This window comes from Panthera tigris, chromosome B2 (assembly GCF_018350195.1).
Source record: "Panthera tigris isolate Pti1 chromosome B2, P.tigris_Pti1_mat1.1, whole genome shotgun sequence".
Taxonomy (NCBI): Eukaryota; Metazoa; Chordata; class Mammalia; order Carnivora; family Felidae; genus Panthera; species Panthera tigris.
The window spans coordinates 39359868-39384552 of NC_056664.1; the positions used below are offsets into that span (position 1 = coordinate 39359868).

The 24685-nt window shown below is 43.5% G+C and overlaps 1 protein-coding gene across 4 annotated transcripts in view; it reads right to left on the bottom strand.

The window, feature by feature from the left end:
* Positions 1–17218, bottom strand: part of LOC102950289 (trem-like transcript 2 protein) — a 45262-nt gene extending 28044 nt beyond the window's left edge. For 3 of the 4 annotated variants that reach the window (XR_006217632.1, XM_042986318.1, XM_042986317.1), the window contains exons 1-4: positions 17111–17218; positions 13483–13836; positions 11673–11883; positions 1928–2043 (exon numbers count right to left, since the gene is read on the bottom strand). Coding sequence is in view for 3 of the 4 variants with exons in the window: in XM_042986318.1 (XP_042842252.1) it covers positions 1928–2043; positions 11673–11883; positions 13483–13836; positions 17111–17159 (730 nt within the window). In the remaining variant the exon portion in view is untranslated. Of the gene's footprint in view, positions 1–1927; positions 2044–9202; positions 9575–11672; positions 11884–13482; positions 13837–17110 lie in introns of those variants that run through there. The other variant, XM_007085210.3, reaches the window with a different exon arrangement.
* Positions 17219–24685: the final 7467 nt, after the last annotated feature.

The following is a 24685-nucleotide window of genomic DNA, read 5'->3' on the forward strand; positions in this document are numbered from 1 at the left end:
ACCCAGAGAAATGGAGCCATTGAGTATCACTGTGGAGGAAGCCAGAAAGGGGTGAGAGACTTATTCAAGGTCACTGAGGATGTTCAGGGCACAGGGAGAATGGGAATTGTGCCAGCACACCTCCCCTCGTCCTGTTACAGCCCCCACCTCCCTGGGTGAAGAGCAAGGTGTTAGTGCTTCCCCAGCGTCCAGACACCAAGACCAAATTAATAAAATGTCCCTGGGGTGCCTGGGTGGCTCAGTCGGTTAAGCGTCCGACTCTTGATTTTGGCTCAGGTCATGATTTCATGATTCATGAGTGTAAGCCCTGTGTCAGGCTCTGCACTGATAGTGCAAAGTCTGCTGGGGATTATCTCCCTCTCGCTCTGCCCCTCCCCTGCTTGCTCTCTCTCTAGCTCTCTAAACAAATAAATAAAAATAAACTTTAAAAAATAATAATAATGAAATAAAATGTCCCTGAGTAGAGGTCAATGAAACCCCTTAACTGACCACATAAATCCTTTTGCAACCAGCCGGTTAATTACTGGGTGTCACTAGATGTTTCTAAAGTCCTGGGGAATGACTATATTCTATGACATGGGCTCAGTAGCTTCCCTCCATCCTGCCTACAGCCCCATCAGTTTGCATGGTCAACTCTTTATTTCCAGATACTTTGCAGTCTGATTTAAGCCCAGCCCTCTCGTGATAGTCACATATTGGGGTTAGCAGGGCGTGGGCCAGCAGTGTCCTGTGGGGTGGAGGCCCCTCCAGCCCACCGGCTCCAAAGGGCAGTGTTTCTCAAGAAGCTTGAGGCAAAATTGTCGGCCTCACCTTCCCAGCTCTGTCTCCCCACGTGGGGAGATGGGCTTTCCAATAAACTGGCGGTGCCCCCACCAATAAGAAGCAACTCAAGGTCAGTGAAAGGCCCTTCGTTTTGCTCTCTAGAATCTATCCCTCATCCACTACTTTTTAAATCCCTTGAGAAAGGGGGCAGCTTTCTATTGGCAAACTGGGCCCATTTCCAGGATTCACCAAGAACCATCCAGTCAAAGCGGGTTTCTGTAGGATCCCAGCTGCACCAAGTACCTGCTGAAAGATACAGCAAGTAACCTGACTTCTTGGAGCCTCCCACCCTTGTACCATGGGGGCAGCAGCACCTATTTCATAGAAGGGAGATGGATGAACCAAGTACTTGGCACAAAGTCGATGCTCAGGTGTCTAGTTCCTCTAGCAGGTTCTCTGACGTAGAGTAAGAGAATTTTTGAGATCACCTAGCCCAACTTTCTTGACAGGTGGGAAAGCTGAGGCCGAGAGAGGAGCTAGGTAGGACTTTCGCAAACTGACAGAGTGGGCGTGGAAGAACCCGGTGCACTGCTTTTCTGGAGCTTTTCCAGTTGCTCTCTCTGTGCCACCTGGCATCCAAAGCAACCCTCTCAGCCTGTGGCTGAGGCCAGCCTCCGAAAAAGCCATTCCTTTCCTGTCCAGGGTCTCGCTGCTTCTCACCTTTGCACTGTATCAGCCAAATCCATTTGGACAGGACATGGGGGTTCTGAGGTCAACCACACACCAGTGCAGCCCTAAGTCTTGCCACTGGAGCCCTGCCATTGTGACCTTCAATATGGGTTCTGTGGGACAACCTTCAACAGGTATCCCTGGTCTGGGCCAGTTTAGGTCTTTGTTTCTTTCTTTTCTTCTCTTTCCTTTTTTTTTTTTTTTAATATTTTTTTTTTGGAGAGAGAGAGACAGACAGACAGACAGGTAGACGAAGCAGGCTCCAGGCTCTGAGCTGTTAGCACAGAGCCCAATGTAAGGCTCCAACTCACAAACTGCGAGATCATGACCTGAGCCAAGACCAAAGCTTAACCGACTGAGCCACCCGGGCGCCCCTGGGTCTTTGTTTCTAAGTGTAAGAGCACACCACTGTCTCCGGGGGGCGCTGGCTCCTCACCCGCTGCCAGGCCTTCAGGCTGGAGTAGAGCATGACACTTTAAGAGCAGGCTGTGGTCAAGGTCTCTCCATCTAGCAGTCACTTTTGTTTCTCCTCTTCGCCTACAGCTTGGAATCCTAGAATGAGAAGTCAAAGTGTTGCACTGAGCAAATGTTCCTTCCACCATCCCTACATCCACAGACCCCACCACAGATACAAGGTCGCAGATCAAAAGTATTAGCAGCTCCATCAAGCACTTAAATATTTAAATATTAATATTTAATATTTTATATTATAAATATTATTAAATATTAATATTTAATAATATAATATTAAATATTAAATAAATAAAATTATTTAAATAAATAATTTAGGATTTCTGTAACTTATTTTGAAATGGTTCAGCAATTTTATATATACATACATATGGTATGCAATTGTATAGTTATATATCATGATATAATATAAACATACATATTTATAAATATACATAATATGTGTTAATATATGTAATGAATTAATAAACACATTTATATTTACAATTAACATATTGATAAATATGTATCTCAGCAATGTACACACATATGGAGCAAATAATGCAAAATATCAATTATGGTTGAATGTTTTGATCTAGGTAACAAGTTTACGGTGGCTATTCTTTTCGTATTTTGTAGACTGAAAAATTTTAATAATAAAATGGTAAAAAAAAAAAAAAGTGAAAGAGAACTTGACCCGTTTTACAACCCATGTTCTATTCTACCTGTGCTTCCCCAGACACGGCCCTGGCTTTCCAGCACCCAGTACTTCATCCCAGCCCCTGCCGTCCCCAAGCTGAGTGCTCTCCCCCACTCTTCTCCACCCACATCCACCCCTTCTGGTCCTAGAGGGAGTCTACCTGGACAGTTCCACCTGCGCTCATCTCCTTCCCTTTTCAACCCTCAATACCTTTGATCACCCTGCCCCTGTTTCCACTACCACCCCCACCACCATCATCACCCACCATAACTTTTGTTAAGCACTGACTATGCTCTAAATACTGATCATTAGAATTGTACATCAGTCTGCTGTTTAACTCTTAGGAACAACCCCCTTCGGACAACACTTAGGTACCATTTACAAATAAATATTGAGGACCCTGAGGTTCAGAGGGGTTGGAGGACTTCCTGAGAGCACAAATGTAGAAAGTGGCAGAGATAGGATTTGAACCCAGCTCTGTCTGATTCCAGAACCCTCTTTTCCACATTGCCTCCCTGTGCCTTGCTAGAGGGACTTCCACCATATTTTTGTGTTCATGCTGTGGCTTTGCCCTTTTGTTATTTACCTTTGCCTTCTACTAATGCCTCGTCTACCTCCGTGCCTGATTCCTTTAAGGAGAGACTGTATCTTACAATTTCCACCTCCCAGGAATCAACACAGCGATAAGAGATTGTTCAGTTCACTTCATGTAGTTTTCTTAACTTCACGGTGTACTGTAGAAAGCTCCAGATTCTGTTTCATCACCCAGTTTCTGCTGGGACAGGGTTAACCAACAGTCTGCATCCATTACCTTCTCTTCCCTTTCCTGTGTCTAGCCCACACCCCAATCCCATTCAGTCTCTCCTAAAGAAGTGAGAGAAACCCCTCTTAGCAGTACCCCTTTGGCCGTCTCCATCCCTCCCCCTGCATCTCCTTACCCGAGGCTCAGAGCAGCAGCAGCAGCAGTGGCCATGGCCACCCCAGAGCCCTGTCCCCTCCATCCTATCCCAGGATCCACTGGGTACTGGCTGTCCCAGGGCTCTTCCCATTGTTGGAGGATGTTGCCCCTCAGGGATGTCTTCCATGTTCCTGGAGAGGCTTGACTATTACTTTGCAGTTGAGAAGGGAAGTGTGAAGAGAGAGCAGCTCAGGAAAATGCAGAAGAAGAGAAAAGAGCAAACACTGCCCTTGTGACATCTTCCTTCCTGCTGCTATTACGTCACTGCCCATTAGTCAACACTCAATAGCGTCCATGCCAAGTCTGGACCCACCCCTCCATTCCACTCACTTCCTCAGGTTGCCAGGACATTCCATCCCTGGCCACTGACCACTACATCTTGCACCCCCCCTACCAGTTCCCCCTGTCTGGAATGACAGCATGCATCCAAATTTGGCTTGTCCTCCAAGACAGAGCTCAAACCTTTCTGATGATCTGCCTTCTTTAATCTTACTCCACACCACGGTTCTCAAGTATGGGCACGTGGCTAAATCACTCAGGAGGCTGGCAAACATACGCATGCCTGAGCACCAACCCCCAGAGATTCCAATTTGCTTGGTCTGGGAAAGCCCTGGAATCTGCATTTTAACCAGCAGCCCAAGGGTTTCTGAGGCAAGTGGTCCAAATAGACAATGCCTGCAAATCTCCGTTTGAGGTCAGACGGGCCCTGAGGCGTTCATCAGGTTCCTGTCAGGTGTGCAAGTTGTGCGCATCCCTAAGCTCCCAGCCCAGGCAGAGGCATAAAGCCCACAAACATGACAGTGCTAGCAGTAACCACGACAGATCAGATATTTGTCATCTTTTGGTTCTCCAGCACCCAATACCTTCTCCACCTGGGGGACATGCTTCAGTGCACGACTCTCACTAGAGCACAGAGCTCTACTTCCTCTACTATTGAGGGTTGAGGCAGAGATTTCTCCCACCCCTCTCCCTAACATCTATGTGCCACGCATGTGACTTGACCTAAGTTTGGCCAGACGCAATATCCTGTCCAGGATTCTGGATCCTGAAGGTGTGATACAAGATGCAGAGCCAGTTGGAGATGGCTGTCACAGAAGAAGTTTAAGCACTGAGGGCCCAGGAAAAACATGGTGCCAAAGACGGGGTGACTTCAAGAGTGCAAGGGCAGGGGCACCAATGGCAACATCACTAGATTGTGTGACATTGTGAATTATAAGAAATACGTGTTTGGTCATTCAGATAATCGAAATATATTTCTCATATATATTTGGACTTCATCCACATCGTCTGGATCATAGCTCCCCAAGTCCTTGAAATTTCATGAGCCATTAGAACAGTGGGAGCATCTTTTGTCATATTTGGTCTCTTGTCCTCACTTCCTGGAAACACTTCAGAGCCATAAAGGTGTCATGGATGTCCTGTTGTTCGTAAAAAGCCCCTTGCTGCTACCTCTGAGTTTGTCAATGTGATGACTTTTGGAAATCCTGGAAGGAATGGGGCTGTTTCCTGGGGAACTAACCTTGTGACAAGGGTTGAAACTTTCAGTTCCACCCCCTGATTTCTGGGGAAGGCAGAAGGGCTTGAATCACTCACAAATAACCAATGAGTTCATCAATCATTCCTGTGTAATGGAGCCTCCATGAAAAAAAAAAAAAAAAAAAAAAAAAAAAAAGGAGGGGGTTTGGAGTGCTTCCAGGCTGGGAAACCAGAATGTTTCCATGTGCCACTGTGCTGGGCTCCAAATTCCATGGGGACAGAAACCCCTTTGTTCAGGACCTTGCCTTATTTATTTTTCTGGCCGTTGATTCATACCCTTTAATAGTCTTTTATAAAACACCAGTAATCTAGTAGGTAAAATGTTTCTCAGTTCTGTGAGTTGCTCTAACAAATTGATGGAATCCAAGGAGGGGATCACCGGAACCTCCCAGAGCATGTAGATCAGAAGCACAAGTGATAGCCTGCGCTTGTCAATGGCATCTAAAGATGGGAAGGGAGAGTTTTGTGGGACTGAGCCCTCAATCTGTGGAATCTGATGCTATCTCTGGGTCGATAGTATCAGAATTGAGTTGAATTCCAGGACACCCAGCTGGTGTCCCAGAATTGCCTGTTGATGTGGGGAAACCACCCCCTCCCGGAACACTCACACACACACATTGGAATTGGGTGCAGAATTCTAATTGGTGATCCAACCCTTAGACTGTCTCATGCTATGACCTCAACTGTGGCCTCTGTAGTCCGTTGCCTCTTGGTTTCCCCAGGTAGACTTCTGCAGTCTGTCCCTGTGTGCACTTTTATTCTCACTCTGCCTTCCTCCTCTGTCTGCTCTATAACTCCCCTGTAGCTCCCATGCTCACCCATGAAATAGATGTTCAGGTCCAGCCATGTCTTGCAAACTCTAACAGATTTAAATCAGTATTTTCTGATTTTCTACTTCTTCTGTTCTGAAAGGGAGAGGGGCCTATTTGTGGGCCACCATCCCTGCCCCTCGTGTGACACAAGGACAAGGGGCATTTAGACATAGGCAGAATTCCACCATGGTCCATTCTCTATGGCTTCGAGGCCCTTGGTCTTCAGCAAAGGAACTCTAGCCTTTGTTCTTGCTAGTAAGTAGTGACTTACTGCTCATGTGGCCTCATTCTAGTCACATACTTCTATTTTTTTCACTTAACATTTTATTTTATTTTATCTTAGCTTATTCTATTTTAATTCCAATGTAGATAACATACAGTGTTATATTAGTTCCAGGTGCATAATGATTCAACAGTTCCATACATTACTCAGTGTTCATCAAGATAAGTGTACTCTTAATCCCCATCACCTATTTCCTCCATCCCCTCACCCACCTCCCTTCTGGTAACCATCAGTTTGGTCTCTATAGTTAAGAGTCTATTCTTTGGTTTGGCTCTTTCTTTTTCTTTTTCTCTTTTCTTTCTTTCTTTCTTTCTTTCTTTCTTTCTTTCTTTCTTTCTTTTTTTTTTTGGCTCATTTGTTTCTTAAACTCCACATATGAGTGAAATCATATGGTATTTGCCTTTCTCTGACTGGCTTATTTCGCTTAGCATTATACTCTCTAGGTCCATCCTTGTTGATGCAAATGGCAAGATTTCATTCTTTTTTATGGCTGAGTAATATCTATTGTGTATCTACACCACATCTTCTTTATCCATTCATCTATGGATGGACACTTGGGCTGCTTCCATAGATTGGCTATTGTAAATAATGCTGCAATGAACTTAGGGGTGCATGTATCCATTCAAATTAGTGTTCTGTATTCTTTGGACAAATATCTAATAGTGTGATTCCTGGATCATAGGGTAATTCTATTTTTAATTTTTTGAGGAACCTCCATATTGTTTTCCACAGTGGCTGCACCAGTTTGCATTCCCACTGACAGTGCAAGAGAGTTCCCCTTTTTTCTACATCCTCACCAACACCTGTTGTTTCTTGTGCTGCTGATTTTAGCCATTCTGACAGGTGTGAGGTAATATCTCATTCTGGTTTTGATTTGCATTTCCCTGATGATGAGTGATGTTGAGCATCTTTTCATGTGTCTGTTGACCATCTGTATGTCTTCTTTGGAGAAATATCTGTTCACATCTTCTGCCCATTTTTTTTCTTAAATTTTTTATGTTTTTATCTATTTTTGAGAGACAGAGAGTGAGCAGGGGAGGGACAGAAAGAGAGAGAGGGAGACACAGAATCCAAACCAGGCTCCAGGCTCTGAGCTGTCAGCACAGAGCCCGACGCGGGTCTTGAAACCATGAACTGTGAGATCATGACGTGAGCCAAAGTCAGACGCTTAACCAACTGAGCCACCCAGGCGCCCCTGCCCATTTTTTCATTGGATTATTTATGGGTTTTTTGGTGTTGAGTCATGTAAGTTCTTTGTATATTTTGGATACTAACCTTTTATCAGATATGTCATTTGCAAATAATGACATTCAGTAGATGGCCTTTTAGTTTTGTTGGTTGTTTCCTTTGTTGTGAAGAAGGTTTTTATTGTGATATAGTCTCAATAGTTTATTTTTTGCTTTTATTTCCCCTCCCTCGGCTGATGTCAGAGAAATTATTGCCCGTGTTTTCTTCTAGGGTTTTTATGGTTTCAGGTCTCACATTCAGGTCTTTAATCAATTTTGTATTTTTGTGGATGGTATAAGAGAGTGGCCCAGTTTCATTCTTTTGCATGGAGCTGTCCAGTTTTCCCAGTACCATTTGTCGAAGAGACTATCTTTTTCACATTGCATATTCTTGCCTCTTTTGTCAAAGATTAATTTACCATATAATTATGGGTTTATTTCTGGGCTTTCTATTTTGTTCCATTAACCTATGTATCTACTTTTGTGCCAGTACCATACTGTTTTGATTACTACAGCTTTGTAATATAGAAGTCAGGAATTGTGATGTGTCCAGTTTTGTTTTGTTTTGTTTTTTCAAGATTGCTTTGGCTGTTCAGGGTCTTTTGTGTCTCCGTACAATTTTAGGATTGTTTGTTCTAGTTCTATGAAAAAGGCTGTTGGTGTTTAGATAGGGGTTACATTAAATCTGTAGCTTGCTTTGAGTAATATGGACACTTTAACAATATTTGTTCTCCCAAACCACAAGTATGGAATATCTTTCCATTTCTTTATGCCATCTTCAAATTCTTTCATCAATGTTTTATAGTTTTTAGAGTATAGGTTTTTCACCCCTGGTTACATTTATTCCTAGGTATCATTATTTTTGGTGCAATTGTAAACAGGATTATTTTCTTAATTTCTCCTTCTACTGCTTCATTATTAGTGTATAGGAAGACAATGGATTTCTGTGCATTGATTTTGTATCCTGGGACCTTACTAGATTCATTTATCAGTTCCTACAGTTTTTTGCTGTTGGACTCTTTAGGGTCTTTTTATAGAGCGTATCACGTCATCTACATATAGTGAAAGTTTTACTTCTTTCTTACCATCTTGGATGCCTTTTATTTCTTTTTGTTGTCTAATTGCTGTGGCTAGGACTTCCAGTACTATGTCAAATAAAAACAGTGAGAGTAGACATCCTTCTCTTGTTCCTGACCTTAGGGAGAAGGCTCTCAGTTTTCCCCCGTTGAGTATATTGTTAGCTCTGGGGTGTTTATGTAAGGCCTTATTACGTTGAGGTATGTTTCTACGCACTTACGTTTTGGCCTTCATGGGTATGTTCTAAGGATCCAGAGATCAAATGTTCCTCTAACAATGCACCCAATCGACAAATGAGATTCTCTATAAGTCCTATGCTTTGGATCTTATCTCATCCCATACCTTCCCAGGATACAACCTTTTGGTTGACTTGGTTTCTCTATCCCAAATAAGGAATTCTTACCATGGTGTCTTGTCTTCTCCTCATTCCATGGTTTTCAACCCCCCTCTCTGGAAGTATGGGAAAGGGCCACAGATGAAAAGAGAAATTCATGCACCTGATTCTAGAGGAGAGAAAGGCCCAGGGGCAGGGAGAACAGGATGCTTCTGTAGTGAGAGCTCCTTCCAGGTCAGGCCTAAATGTTATGGCCCAGGGCAAGAACAAGGGCAGAATTAGCAGCAGTGCCCTCTGCATACACCGCACAACCCCCACAAGACAGCGACACTGAAGAGCATTGGACTCTGTCTTTATTTAAGGCAAATCTGGAGCCGCTGGTAGAATGGGCATGTTTGCAATTGAATCTTCTCTTCTGAGGGGACGAACTCACACATCCAAGGTTATTAGTGAATTAACCGAGCTGGGAAGGTGGGACCTGAGCCTTAGAGAAAACCTGTGTCACAGATTCAACTCCTGTCACTGTCCCTCCTTCCTTTCCTCCTCACACCCCTCCTCAGGCAAAATTGAGGTCAGAGGTTACTCTCATGGGTTCGCAGGCCTAGGGTCCAAATGACCTCTGTGTCACAGCCAACAGGACCGTGAAGACCAGGCTCTTGCTCAAGACTCCACACAACACGATAATGATGATGCTGGTCACAGAGACCCTGGGGGAAAAAGAGACAATGAAGCTGCTACCACTGATGCACGCCTCACACCTGAGTGTTTACAAAAGTCCTTCACGCCCCTTCTCTTAGCTGCTTAGGTCCTCCCAGCACCTGTCCCCATACTGACCAGCCCTGTGCCTTTAGTGTGTCCCATTGCCTAAAACTGCTGACTAAAAATATATTTAGTAAAGAGCATAGGGCACGTGCAGAAGAGGCTTGGGGTGGGATGGGGGGAGGGGAGGGGAGGGCTGCCAGCTTGGGCTCCTCTTCCTCACTGAGATGCAGCAGAGAGCCAAGTTCCAGAAAGGAAACCTGGTTTCTAGTCTCAGCAGCAGAGCCTAGTTCTTTGGAGGGCCTCACTGCTCTGGCCTCTGTTTCCCCATCTGTAAACAGAAGCCAGTCCTCACCAAAATCCCACCATGATTTTTTACAGATTTTTGCATAATGATTCTAAAAGGCCTGGGAGGGGCGCCTGGGTGCCTCAGTCTATTAAGCGACTTCAGCTCAGGTCATGATCTCATGGTTTGGAGGACCATTTGGCAATATGGATACAGAGTGATATAAACGTTCACATTCTCTGAAGGGAATTTCTTTTGAATAAATCATTTAAAAGAAGAAAAAGGATGTCTGCAAAAATGTTTATCTCAGAGTTATCAATACTATCAAAAATGATGAGGTACCTGGGTGGCTCAGTCAGTTAAGCGACCAACTTCGGCTCAGGTCACGATCTCACGGTCCGTGAGTTTGAGCCCCCCGTTGGGCTCTGTGCTGACACTCAGAGCCTGGAGCCTGCTTCGGACTCTGTCTCTGTCTCTTTCTCTCTGCCCCTCACCTGCTCACACTGTGTCTCTCTCTCTTAAAAATAAACATCAAAAAAAAAAAAAAAGATGGGGTGCCTGGGTGGTTTAGTCAGTTGAGCATGCGACTACAGCTCAGGTCATGATCTCGCAGTTTGTGAGTTCAAGTCCCACACCTGGTTCTGTGCTGACAGCTCAGAGCCTGGAGCCTGTTTCAGATTCTGTGTCTCTCTCACTCTCTGCTCCTCCCTCACTCACGCTCTCTTTCTATCTCTCAAAAATAAATACATAAATAAATAAATAAATAAATAAATGTTAAAAAAATAAAAACAATCTCAGTGTCTATAGACAGACAAGTGACGACATAAGTTCTGGCTTTTCCACTGATAGAAAAAGATGCATTTGTTGAGATGACAATCACAAAGTTTAGCAACATCAAAGAACAGTTTTAGCATGGAAAAATAATGGCAAGTTTGTAATTAGAATTACTGCCATGTTAAATATGTATGAACATGAAGAAAGACTAGAAAGAGAATGTGGAGTTCGGACGTGTTAGATCAGCAGGAATATTTCTCTGTTAATTCAATACTTAATGATAAACACATTCAAAGATAAATCTACATTGAATAATAAACTGTAAAGAGGGGCATGCATACAAAGCTAATGGTTCTTAGCTTTGCCTGCATATTAAGAAATCTCCTGAAGGTCTCATAAAAATACTGAGACCAGCCCCATCTCCAGAAATTCTGGTCTATCGGCCTACAGGAGGGCACATGCATCGGTATTAAACACAAATCAAAGCAAAAGTAAACACTCCAGGTAATCCTAACACATAGCAGCTGCTGAGAGCAGTTGGGCTAGATTCTGGCTTCCAGCTCCACATTTTCTAGCCTCCCTACTTCTGATTAGACAAGGAAACAAGCCAGAGAGGGTTTGTGACTCACCCAAAGTCACACAGCCAATCAATCTGGCTGGCACTGGAATCCAGGGGCCCTCACTCTGAGTGCTTTCTCCACTACACCATTAGGCCCATGGAGTTGGCTGAGACCCATGGGAATTGAGCAAAGATGCCCTTTCCCTCTTCTTACTCCTCTAGTGTGCAAGGAAACAGGTGAACTGGGGAGAGTGGCAGCCGCTCCAACAGCCTCCTGCCCACTCTAGCACCACTTGCTTCCTCCTCGAGGAAGTTTCACCAGACTTAGGGGACTCAGGTCTGTGCCTGCCCTCCCCTGTCCCCCATCCATCACTCTCCACATCTTCTCAAGCACACGGACTCGGAATCAAACCAGGGGCCCAGAGACCTGAAAACATAGCTGGTGACATCTGTCACATTTGTGATGTTGACTCCAAAGCCAGGAGAGGAGAGGTCAGCAGTTGATTTGGGCGGGAGTTTGGTCACAGTCCTGGGTCTGTCAACGAGAGTGCCCTGGGCTCTGGTGGTGGTAGGAGGAAAGGTGGAAATCTGCAGTTTCCAGGTATGATTCTTATCCGAGGCAGCGGTGCTTAAAGGATCTGCAAGAAGGCACATTGGATAAACAGATGGATAAATTGATGAATGAATTGTCAGGAAGTGGGTGGGTGGAAGGAAGGAAAGAAGGAACGAAGGAAGGATGGAAGGAAGGATGTAAGGAAGGAGGGAGAGATGGCAGGGTAAATGAAACTGAGGAGGGAAATGAACATGGCCATTCATGAAGCAAGTTTTGCTTTTGCTAAGATTAAAGAATTAGTGTGAGGTCAGCGTGGGTCAGAGACAGGAAAAAGGAAAGAAGGAAGGAAGAAAGAGACGAAAAGAAAGAGGGAGAGGAGAGGAGGGAGGGAGCAGGGTAAGGAGGGAGAGAGAGGGAACAAAGGGAACTGTCAAGCTACTCCTGCCATTGCAATTGCACTTGTCTGCCTTCACCAGTCCATCTGCCGCCACCTTCTTCAAGAATAATTCCCCAATTACTTGACCTTATACCATTCTCTGCCTTGCAATCACCAGAACCTGTAGCATATTGCTTTTCAAATTATCTTTTATTAATAGATTGCATATGAACTTTGCATTCCTTAGGCTTAGGATTCCCCAGGTGTTAGGACCTAGAACCTTCCTCCCTTTCCTCTCCTTCCTTAATTTCTCCAGTTAACATCTACCGAGGCCCTACTGTGTGCCAGATGCTACATTAGTTGCTAGGGATACAGAGCTGAGAAAGGCACAGGCCATTTTCTCAGGGTGCTCAGAGATGAGCATGGGAGGCAGATAAGTAAACTGGCCACTACTATCCAGTGAGACTGCATCACCTATGAGAGGGGACCCAAGGTGAGCTCTGGAGCTTTGCTACCCAAAATGGGAGCCATAGGCAGCCTTAGTGGCAGCATCACCAGTGAGCAGATCAGAAATGCTCAATCTAGGGGCGCGTGGGTGGCTCGGTCGGTTGAGTGTCCAACTTCGGCTCAGGTCATGATCTCACAGTCCATGAGTTCGAGCCCCGCATCGGGCTCTGTGCTGACAGCTCAGAGCCTGGAGCCTGTTTCAGATTCTGTGTCTCCCTCTCTCTGTGACCCTCCCCCGTTCATGCTCTGTCTCTCTCTGCCTCAAAAATAAATAAAAACATTTAAAAAAATTAAAAAAAAAAAAGAAATGCTCAATCTAGGTCCTTCCCTAGACCTATGGTGTCAGAGACTACTCTTTTGAAATAAAATCCCCAGGTGGTTTGTGCACACAGTAAAGTTTGAGAAGCACTGCTTTGGAAGCACACAGGAAGGCCATCAGATGCACCCTTGGGAAGGAAATAGCAGATCACAGAGGCTTTCCAAAGAAATTACTTCCACATGGGGACCTACGGAATGAGACTAAGTTATCCAAGTCTACCACTCATCTTTCACTGTACCCCACTTCCTACAATAGCAGCCCAAATAAAGCTCTGCTACCCCAAGAGGAATCATACATAGAAGGCCCTTCTTACTATTGGACCAAATGCCTTTCAGAGACCTCAGATGAGAGACGAGGAACTTCTGGGAGAAACCAAGATGCTAGAAATCCTAAGCCACGACCCTGTTGGTGCCACCACCACCACCCATACCCCCACCTGCCCTGGCTTTCCCCATCCTCTTACCGCTCTCCAGGTCACTTACCCTTGATCACCACCAGGTGGAAAAGGGGGGACAGGACATCCGGCTCTTTGGAAAGGTAGTAGATCACACACCGATACAATCCTGAATCCTCCACTTGAAGATTGGTCATTTGGACGTGCAGGATGGCCTCACTAGGGATGTCTTCTAGGAAGTACCTGCCCTCCCGGACTTGACTAGGATCGCCTGAAGTACTCTTTGTTAAGGCCAGTGTCACAGGCTTCCTTCCATCTATCAGCTTCTGCCAAGCTTTCTGGCTGTAGGAGTACTTCTCGGTGGAGAAGGGACAATTTACATTCAGGGTCTCTCCCTCTTTTATAAATTTTTCTTCTGTTGATTCATTTTCAGCTTGGAGTTCTGTAAGCAGGGAAGCAGAGTTAGACCCTTTGAGGAATCCTTTTTTTTCGGGTTCAACTACTCATTTTTCAGATAAGATCCTCAAGGCCTACAGAGAACATGCAACCTTCCCTGCGAGCCACATTAGACTCCAGATCTTTTTACTGTGAGTAATTTTTCTTTTACTCCAAGAGATAGACTGCATGGTGTTGTGCAAACTTTCATAAATGATTGGTTTTGAGAGGAAAAAAATGCCTGATTGGAGACGGAACATGAGACATGTGCCAAGACCATGCACAACAGGGGTATGACAGAAGGGAAGATCATAGAGAAGGGCATACACAGTGATGAGTGGACATGAAGGCATGATACTAGCCGAGAGTGATTCCTCCAAACAACTAGGGGAACTGCATCTAAGTAGGGGACAGAGATCAATTCTGGTCTGGTCTAAGGAAGCTTTGCCAACAGGAGGGCCAAGTTGAGTGGAAGTAGGAAGATGCAGATCTATGTTTTCGGCTGGACACAACAGGGTTCTGTAACTTTACTGGGGGTCTACGGTTTATCCACTCAAGCCTGGGTTCCTTTCTTCTTTAGAACACCAAGTAATGGGCTGGACAGTAATGTTGGGTCACGCTGTGGGTCAGGCTACCACTACCTACAACTACTACTGCTTTTATTAATACTACCGCACGCACACACACTCATATCCTCAGGCAATAGCTCTGAGAATGCCCATTGGAAAATGCCAACAGCTGCCCCTTTGATGGAGCGCCTGGGCTATCATCACAGCCCACCTGTATGTTCATCCCAGCGTGGGCCAAGAGTTCCAGCGGGCCCTCCGCCTTACCTTAAGAAGTCTCAACTCAGAGACTCCTGGGGATTTTGAAAATGAAACCAGGCCAATTCTTCTGGGACCAGACTGCAGTTCCTAAGGAAACCTCAAAAGCAAGCTCCCTGGAAAGTCCCATGAACTCTGGTCAGAAATGTTCCTCCAAGAGACAGGCAAGGGGGCTGGTTAACTCATTCATCAATATGTGGCTGAGAGCCTGCTGTGTGCCAGGCACTGTGCTGGGCTCTGAGGAAGATACACACCTCCTCTGTCCACCCTCTGTAACATTAATGTAAGAGGTTATAGATAAATTATTTGCCAACTGCCTGGACAAGGTGGATGCTATGCTCTGAATGTGTGTGTCTCCCACCTCCCCAAATTCATATGTTGAAATCCAAGCCCCCAAGGTGATGGTGTTAGAAGCTGATTAGGTCATGATTAATCCCATGAACGGGATTAGTGCCCTTATCAAAGAGGCTCCAGAGAGCTCCCTCATCCCCTCCACCCTGTGAGGACATAGTGAGAAGTCCAAAGTCTACCACCCAGAAGAAGGTCGTCACCAAAACCCAACCAGACAGGCAGCATGATCTTGAACTTCCAGCCTTCAGACTGTGAGAAATAAGTACCTGTTGCTTATAAGACACCCAATCTGTGGTATTTTGTTAGAGTAGCTCAAACAGACGAAGAGAGTGGGAGTTACAGGAGTCTGAGATTATGCACAAATTTGCCTGTCCTTTGTGAGAGGAGACAGTAAGGAATCAGTGCTGGAGTGCTATGTGTGCACCATGTCTTACACCACTGTGAGAAAGGAATACCTGATGTTAGTAACAAAGAACAAATAACAAAGAACAGATACCTTTTATTGCTAAGTGTTTAAAAGTACTATCTTGTTTCATCTCCCTGGCTTCATCACTGAAGCTTCAAAACAGATAAGGTTGATACCTGTCATTATTCCTATTTCATAGGTAAGAAAATTGAGGCACAGAAAGGTGATTTCATAACCCAGAGGTTATTAAGTGATTCACCCAAAGTTCCACAGTAGAAAGTGGTAGAGTCAGGATTCAAGCCTGAATAGTCTGACCCTAGACTTAGGTCCAAACCTCGGAGATAGGTTGGCCAAGGAAGCTGTCTGGTTGGGATGAGAGCAGTCTCAGCCAATGCCTGAATAGGTACCTAGCAATTCTGTTCTTTAGGATACTGGAGCTAGATGGAGTTTTTAAGTCACCCCCAACCCACCCCCATAGGACACAATGACATATACAGGGCTGGTTTTCTCCCACACAAATACACAAGCGTCAACCCTCCATCTCCTCCCAGTTCTCCTTTGGAGAAACATGAATATGACACAAGGGAATGAGAACCAAGCTCTTGTCTGCCCATCTAAGTTATCACCCCAGCTCCGAGCAGATGCAGCATGCCGTGTGTGTGCAGGCTCTGCATGGTGAGTGTCTGTGACCTTGCTCAAAGTAGTTGGTTCCCGAAAAACACCCTTTCCTTATAATCTTTCCAAGGCAAAGCCTTCTTTTCCTTGCTGTTGACGTTTTCCCTCTCTCTGGTTTTATCCCAATTTATTCATAAGGATTGGGGTGGAGGGCAACTAAAGTCCCAAATGCTTTCATCTTTAGTGAAAGCATGAGCTGTACCACAAGAGAAGTGAGGGTGTGGTGATGGGGCAAACCCACCAAGTTAGGGCAACAATACCCTCCAACACCAGTAGACAGCAGCCACCTGTGGTTACAGCTCCCATGAAAATGGGCACCAGGCCCCTTCTCTTCACTTCTGTTCTGCTATGCCTCAGCAATAGCAGATTTCCCAGCCCATAGGTGGCCCCTGGGAAATATTTGTTTAATTAATTATGTCTTTTAGGGTTAATAGATGGTCAACATCAGGGGCACCTGGGTGGCTCAGTCAGTTAAGTGACCAACTCTTGGTTTCAGTTTGGGTCATGATCTCGCGATTCATGGGCTTGAACCCCATGAGCTCTGCCAGTGCAGAGCCTGCTTGGGACTCTCTCTCCCCCTCTGTCTCTGCCCCTCCCCTGCTCATGGTCTCTCTCTCTCTCTCTTTCAAAATAAATAAAACTTAAAAAAAATAGATGGTCAACATCAAAAGCATCATGAGGGACTATAAAAAACAAAAGTTTCAAACTCAAACATTATCTCGGATCATGTCAAATTTAGGTTTGCTCTATCATTTTCCCATCCAGGGTTTTGCATATCTCTGACAACATCAAAACACACAGATAGCCCGTTTCCCTAATTCAACCCCTTTTATTTCTGTTCTCAGGCCCTCTATATTCTCCCGATTCTGTTAAGTTTGGGCAGAGAAACCCAGTCTGGCATGTCTACCGGTTGACTCTATCCTGGGTGGCCACTTCCCCTGGAGCTTCCAAAGAAAAGGGAAGCTTTTCCTGTGGTGGGATCCCCAAGGTTCTGGGCAGAAGCCTTACTGGGTTCTTCACCTTACCTGAGATGAAGACCATCCACAGCAGCCCCCGGAGCCCAGCCTTCTTCATCCTTCATGTGCACCAACCCCAACAGCCACGGTGGTGCCTGGGACATTCTGACCTAGAGGCTCCAGAAAGTTGCACAACAGGATATGAAGCCATTACTGGGAGGTACTGAGGTTGATGCTCTGTTTCCGTCACTGGTTGCCTTGGTTCCAAATGTCAAGGACAACACAGGAATCCAGAGACAGGGCTCAAGTCTCAGGCTTCTCTGAATCCCAGCTTCCTGTTCTCGGGAGATATTGACAATTACCTTTTCAGCCAATCTCACAAAATTTTAGTGAGAACAATACTTGCTGTAAGCAAAAGTAATGTGTCACTATTATCAGGGAACTAGAGGGCCACCTTGCTCTCTCGAGACCGGGTCTCCATTCCATCCAGTTCAGTGTAGATAAGTGCACCAGGTACATGGAGGGGTGGGTTTGGGATAATAATGCCTCACTTTTAGTGCTATTATGAGGATGAAATGGGGTCCCTGTGAAAAGTGCCCAATAGTGTACCTAATGCACATGTTTTTCTATATCCTGTCCTTACTCACCCCCACCCTGATTCCCTTGGCTTTTTCTGACTGGAGGCTCACCCCCTCTCCTCCTAGTTGTCCCACACCCTGCACTTGCCCTCAGCCCCCTGTCACAGACGTGGCCTCGGAGCTCACATAAGTGTAGGAAACCCCAGATATGATTGGAGAGGACATGGCCGCTATTAAACAAGAATAGACTCAGATTTTTTTTTTTTTTAACGGAAACAAGGATATAGGACAGGACAGGGATGGAAGAAGGAAAAATTCAACAGTTGTCATACTAGAAACAATAAAAGGCAAATTTCATGTTGTGGAAAATCCAATCAATAACAGAAAAGAGTCACTTCAGAAATACACCCAAATGTGAAATGGATATAGACATTTTGAAGAGCTCAGAAATATGTTACAGGGAGAGTCCTAGAAATCCAATAAATTGTCTACAAATAAGAGGTGCTCCTGAATTATAATATGGGACAGTGAGTCATAAATGAGGATGTATATAAATACCTTCAGCACAGTATAGCAACCACACTCAAGATGCCATATTGCATATTCAGAAGTTGCTAAGAAAAGAGATCTGAAAATTCTCATCACACACAAAAGATTCTGTAACTGTGTATGGTGACATATGTTAACTAGACTTACCATGCTGATCATTTTGCAATAATACAAATATTGAATTATTATATTGTATGCTTGAAACTAATATAATGTTATATGTCGATGATACCTCAATTAAAAAAAAAAACACTTGCTAGATCTGAAAAGAAATCTGGAATTGGAGATTGAAAGTCCAACAAAGGCAAGGAAAAAATTCATGAAGGGAGACCAAGGAAGCTTTCAGGTGAAAACTTTTAATTTCAATAAAAAGGTTTTTTGCAACATGGAACTCTGGGAACTCTGAAATACAGTAGGGAACTTCCTCAGAAAGTTAAAAATAGAACTACCCTAAGACTCCGCAATTGCATATCTACTAGGTACTTACCCAAATAATACCTTTGGGTATTGTACCCAAAGGATACAAAAATACAAATTCGAGGGGGCACATGCACGCCAATATTTAGCAGCACTATCGACAATAGCCAAACTATAGAAAGAGCCCAGATGTCCATCGACTAATGAATGGATAAAGATGTGCATTGTGTATACATACGCGATGGAATACTACTTGGCAATCAAAAAGAACGAAATCTTGTCATTTGCAACTCCATGGATGGACCTAGAGAGTATAATGCTAAGCAAAATAAGTCAGTCAGAGAAAGACAAATGCCATATGATTTCACTCATATATGGAATGTAAGAAACAAAACGGATGAACGTAGCGGGGGGAGAAAGAGAGAGGCAGAAAACAGACTGTCAACTATAGAAAACAGAGTGCTGCTGGACATGAGGTGGGCAGGGGGGTGGGTTAAATGGGTGATGGGGAGTAAGGCATACACTTGTGATGAGCACCAGGTGTGGTGTCGAAGGGTGGAATCCCTATCTTGTACACCTGAAACTAATAATACACTGTATGTGAACTAACTGGAATTTAAATAAAAACTTGAAAAACAAATAAAAAGATTCCTGCGGCTAAACAAAGAGGGGAGAAAACACCTTGATTCCTTCAAAAGAACTGAAATGAACAGGACTCAGACTTCTTTTCTAAGCAACAAATGCTAAGAGGCAGTGGGATGATGTATAAAGAACATTAGGACTAGAATTTTATGCCCACACTGATTGCTATTCGAGTATAAAAACAACTAAGAGGTACGGTTATGTCTGCAAATTAAGAAAAAAATCCAAGGTTAACTTTGACTTTTTTTTAATGTTTATTTATTTTTGAGAGAGACAGAGAAAGAAAGAGAGAGAGAGTGCAAGCAGGGGCAGGGCAGAGAGAGAGGGAGACACAGAATCTGAAGCAGGCTCCAGGCTCTGAGCTGTCAGCATGGAGCCCGACATGGGGCTCAAACTCACAATCTGTGAGACCATGATCTGAGCCGAAGTCAGAGGCTTAACCAACTGAGCCACCTAGGTGCCCCAACTTTGACTTTTTAAACTAAAACTGCTTAATGTAGCAATTTATAAAATATGCATAGTAATAGAGACACTGAAATCACATTATGACACCCTGCAAAGATTATTGTACTTAAGGTTTTACTAAAGTTCCTTCTATTTCTTGTTCTATAAATAATATCAGGATCCAGTCTTCAGACTGTGCTTGGATTGAAATCTGCCAGACCCACTGTTTGTTTTACTCCTTCTGACCACAAGGAGGAAAAGTGGATGGAGGTTTTGAAATTTTCTGACTCAGAGAGGAGCCTACGTGATTTTTTACAGGGTTGAGTCAGATTAGTACAGTTCATTTAACGAATCCCTTTTCTTACAACAAATTCCACACTTAAATAAATAACACAACACTTTCTAATTTTTTGTGTCTTTACATACTTTGTTTTGTGAGTCAATTTCCTACGAGATTAAGAGAGAATTTTTTTTCAGTGGTATTAGTTTTTGCTTCGTGTACTTTGAGGCTTTGTTATTTGCTGTGCGTACATTTCAGATCATTAAATCTTCTGGGTGGATTGATGCTTTTATCATTATACAGCATCTATCTGTAGATATTCTCTTTTCTCTGAAGTCTGCTTTAATCAGATATAAATATAGCCTCTCCTGCTTTTTAAAAACTTCATGTTGAGGCACCTGGGTGGCTCAGTAGATTGGGCATCCGACTTTGGCTGAGGTCATGATCTCACAGTTCGTGGGTTCGAGCCCCACGTTGGGCTCTGTGCTCAGAGCCCGGAGCCTGCTTCGGCTTCTGTGTCTTCCTCTCTGTCTGCACCTTCCCTGCTCGCACTGGGTCTCTCAAAAATGAATAAACGTTAAAAAAATTTTTTTTAACTTCATGTTGGCATGGTATAGTTTTTCCATTCTTTCTCTTTCAACTTACTTGATTGTTGACTTTGAAGGGAGTTTCTTATAAGCAGTATCCGGTAATTGTGATCTCTCCACTCTGTCGATCTCTGTCTTTTGATGGGCATATTTCGACAGTTTAAATTTAAGGTAATTGGGGTACCTGGGTGGCTCAGTCTGTTGAGCGTCTGACTCTTGGTTTCAGCTCAGGTCATGGTCTCTCGGCTCATGAGTTGGAGCCCCACATCAGGCTCTGCTCTGACAATGTGGAGCCTGCTTGGAATTCTCTCTCCCTCTCTCTGTCCCTCCCTCGCTGGTGCTGTCTCTGTCTCTCTCAAAATAAATAAATAAAACAAAAAAAATAAATAAATAAATTTAAGGTAATTATTGATATGTTACGCTTTAGGACTTGCTTTCTATTTCTTTCCTGTTGGTTCTCATTCGTCTGTTTTCCGTGGGGGAACCTCTCTGTAAACAGCCCGAGGAGGATTTCTAACTAGCCCTGACTATCACAAGAAGCAGTTTGCTACTTTACACCATCCTAACTGAAGGTAGCACCCAAGAGCACTTAATGAGAATAAAATCTTTCTCTGCCTGTCCTGTCTGTTCGTTTTGTGCATTTGAGGTACACATAATGTAAATATCCTCTACTCCTCTATCCCCAAGTTTTCTGAATGGTTGGATGACCCAAAGTATTTTTTAAACAATTAAAAAAAATTTTAACATTTATTCATTTTTGAGAGACAGAAAGAGACAGAGCATGAGCAGGGGAGGGATAGAGAGAGAGGGAGACACAGAATCTGAAGCAGGTTCCAGACTCTGAGCTGTCAGCACAGAACCTGACACTGGGCTCAAACTCATGGACTGTGAGATCATGATCTGAGCCAAAGTCAGATGTTCAATCAACTGAGCCACCCAGGCGCCCCAACATGGAGAATTTTTAATTCTCAAACTAGCTTTCCCATCAGGCTGCTATCTCTTAAGGCTTCTCATTTAATCATCTTGGGACTTGTGACCTGGGGTTTCTTTTCATTTCATTGAAGCTGAGTCAAAAGTTTGCTTTCACACTTAATCCTTTGGCAGCCAGAGCACCAGGAAGGTTTATTTTTAAGGTACCGTGAGCCTTTTTCTATTTCCTTGTCAAACATTATTTTCAACACTATCATGAAAGCCTGTACAAATATTATTCTGGTTTTTTTTTTTTCTTCACCAAGTGGCCAAAGTCAATATGTCCCAATCGTCATGATGGGGTAAGGTAGCAGTTTCTTTCTTCATATGGATTGGTTAAGTGCATATCTGTTCTAACCTAGCTGGAATGTATGTGTGACATTTTTAAACAATGAAATGATGCTTATTTTCTTTTCTGGCTCAAAAGAGGGCTCCACGGGGTCTAGGACACAGATCTCTCAGATCTGGTGCTGGTGTCTCTAAGGCTCAATGAGTCTTTTACTGGGAGTGGAAAAATCTGCACACTGGGACCAATTGTGGCCACTGGAACCACGGCCCTTGCCCTGATGAAATGCATTGCTGTGCGACACTCAGAGGAGTAGGATGCAAACATCCTGTCCCCCTCCTTCAGTCCCCCAGTCTCCCTCCAGCATCTCTACTGACAGAGCACAACAGGGAACCAGCAGCTAAAGAAGTCTACTTTCAGAATCTCAGCTCAGACCAGAATAGCAAGAGATTTAATCTGGGAGACGATTGTTGAATAGCCAGCTTGCTCACAATGAACAAACAAGCCTCCCCCGGGTCATGGCATGGGAATCTTTCATGAGACTTGCTGACAGTGACTTTGAGCGGAGAACAGCCTTGGACGTGAAAACTCTTCTGCCCGCTCTGAAAACACACATACAATTAAATGTGAACATTTTTTTAACTCTGGGTGAAAAAAAATCAACCTCTAGGTAGCACTCATTATTTTGTAAAGAAAATCCATTCTAGTTCTTCCTGAATACAATAAGATACTCAACTTTTTGAGACTCAATTTGTCTTAATAAACTGCTATTTCATTTTTGATGCTCACATAGTGACAGTTTGACCACTTGTGTGTGTGTGGGGGGGGGATGCTTTAAGCTGGCTTTTGTGCCTTTTACCACCACACAGGATGTCAAATACGTCCTCACTTGACAACACCAAGGTGGCACAAGCCAATCTGGAGTTCTTTCTTCCCAAACATGGAGTCAACCACCCTCCAAAAAGCTGAGAGGCTTTAAGAGGAGAACAATATTAGGAACCAATGTCTGGGACCAAGTAAAAACTATTAGTTGTTTCTCATGAGTATTATTATTACTGATGCAATCCTGCTTTATTTATTTTTTAATATTTTTTCAGGTTTTTATTTATTTATTTTGAGAGAGAGACAGAGAGAATGAGCGAGAGAGGGGCAGAAAGAGAGAGGGAGAGAGAGAATCACAAACAGGCTCCACACTGTTAGCTTGAAGCCCAATGAAGGGCTCAAACTCACACACCATGAGATCATGACCTGAGCCAAAACCAAGAGTCAGGCATTAACTGATTGAGCCACCCAGGTGCCCCTGATGCAATCTTGCTTTAAGCCACTTCAGAGGAAGAGCCAGAATACTTTAAAAAAAAAAAAGGATTAATAATTTTTAAACTTCCCATAAAGAAAATCCCAAGACCAGATGACTTCCCTGGTGAATTCTACCAACGATTTAAAGAAGAGTTAACACCAATCTTTCACAAACTCTTCCAAAATATAGACAAGCGGGAACACTTCTCAACTAATCTTTTTTTTTTAAATGCATTTCCACATTTCTTTATTTTTGAGAGACAGAGCATGAGCAGGGAATGGGCAGAGAGAGAGGGAGACACAGAATCTGAAGCAGGCTCCAGGCTCTGAGCTGTCAGCACATAGCCGGACACAGGACTCAAACCCAAAACCGTTAGATCATGACCTGAGCCAAAGTAGGATGCCTAACCAACTGAGCCACCCAGGCACCCCTCTTCTCAATTAATTCTATGAGGCCAGTACTACCCTGATACCAAAACCAGACAAAGACGTTACAAGAAAACTATAGACCAATATCTCTTATAAATATAGACATAAAAATCCTCAACAAAACACAACCAAATTGAATGCAACAACATATAAAAGAGAATTATACAACATGACCAAGCAGAATGTATTCCAGGAATGCAAGATTGGTTTAACATATGAAAATCAGCTAATGTAATACACCATGTAATAGAATAAAGGAGAAAAAAACCCACTTGGTCATCTTAACAGATGCAGAAAAAGCATTTGATAAAATCAAGCACCTTTTCAGGATAAAATAAGAAACCCTCAATAAATTAGAATAAAAAAGGAATTTCCTAGGGGTGCCTAGGTGGCTCAGTCAGTTAAGTGTCTGACTCTTGGTTTCAGCTAAGTCATGATCTCACAGTTCGTGAGTTTGAGCTCCACATTGGGCTCTGAAATGACAGTACAAAGTCTGCTTGAGATTCTCTCTCTGCCCCTCCTCTGCTGATGCATGTTCTCTCTCTCTCTCTCTCTCTCAAAATACATATATAAACTTAAAAAAATTTTTTTAAATAAGGATATTTCCTCAAGTTACTAAAGGGCATCTATGAAAAACCCATGACTGATAGATACCATATTTAATGGTGAAAGACTAAAGCTTTCTTCTTAAGATCAGGAATAAGACAAGGATGCTTCTCTTGCTAATTCTATCCAATACTGTACTAGAGATTGTAGCCAGGGCAATTAAGCAAGAAAATGAAATAAAAGACATTCATATTAGAAAAAAATGAGGTAAAACTATATCTATTCACAAATGACTGGATCTTCTACATAGAAAATTCCAAGGAATCAAAAAAAAGAAAAAAAAGGAAAGAAAGAAGCACTAGTAAACAATTTCAGCAAAGCTGCAGGATACAAGATCATTATACAAAATTCACTAGTATTTCTACACACTAGCAATGAACAATCTGAAATTGAACTTAAGAAAACAATTCCTTTATGATAGCATCTAGGAGTATAAATATTTAGGAATAAATTTAACAAAAGAAATTCAAGACTTGTACACTGAAAACTTCAAAACTGTTGAAAAAAATTTTCATCAGAATAAATGGAAAGACATCCTTATTCATAGATTGGAAGACTTCA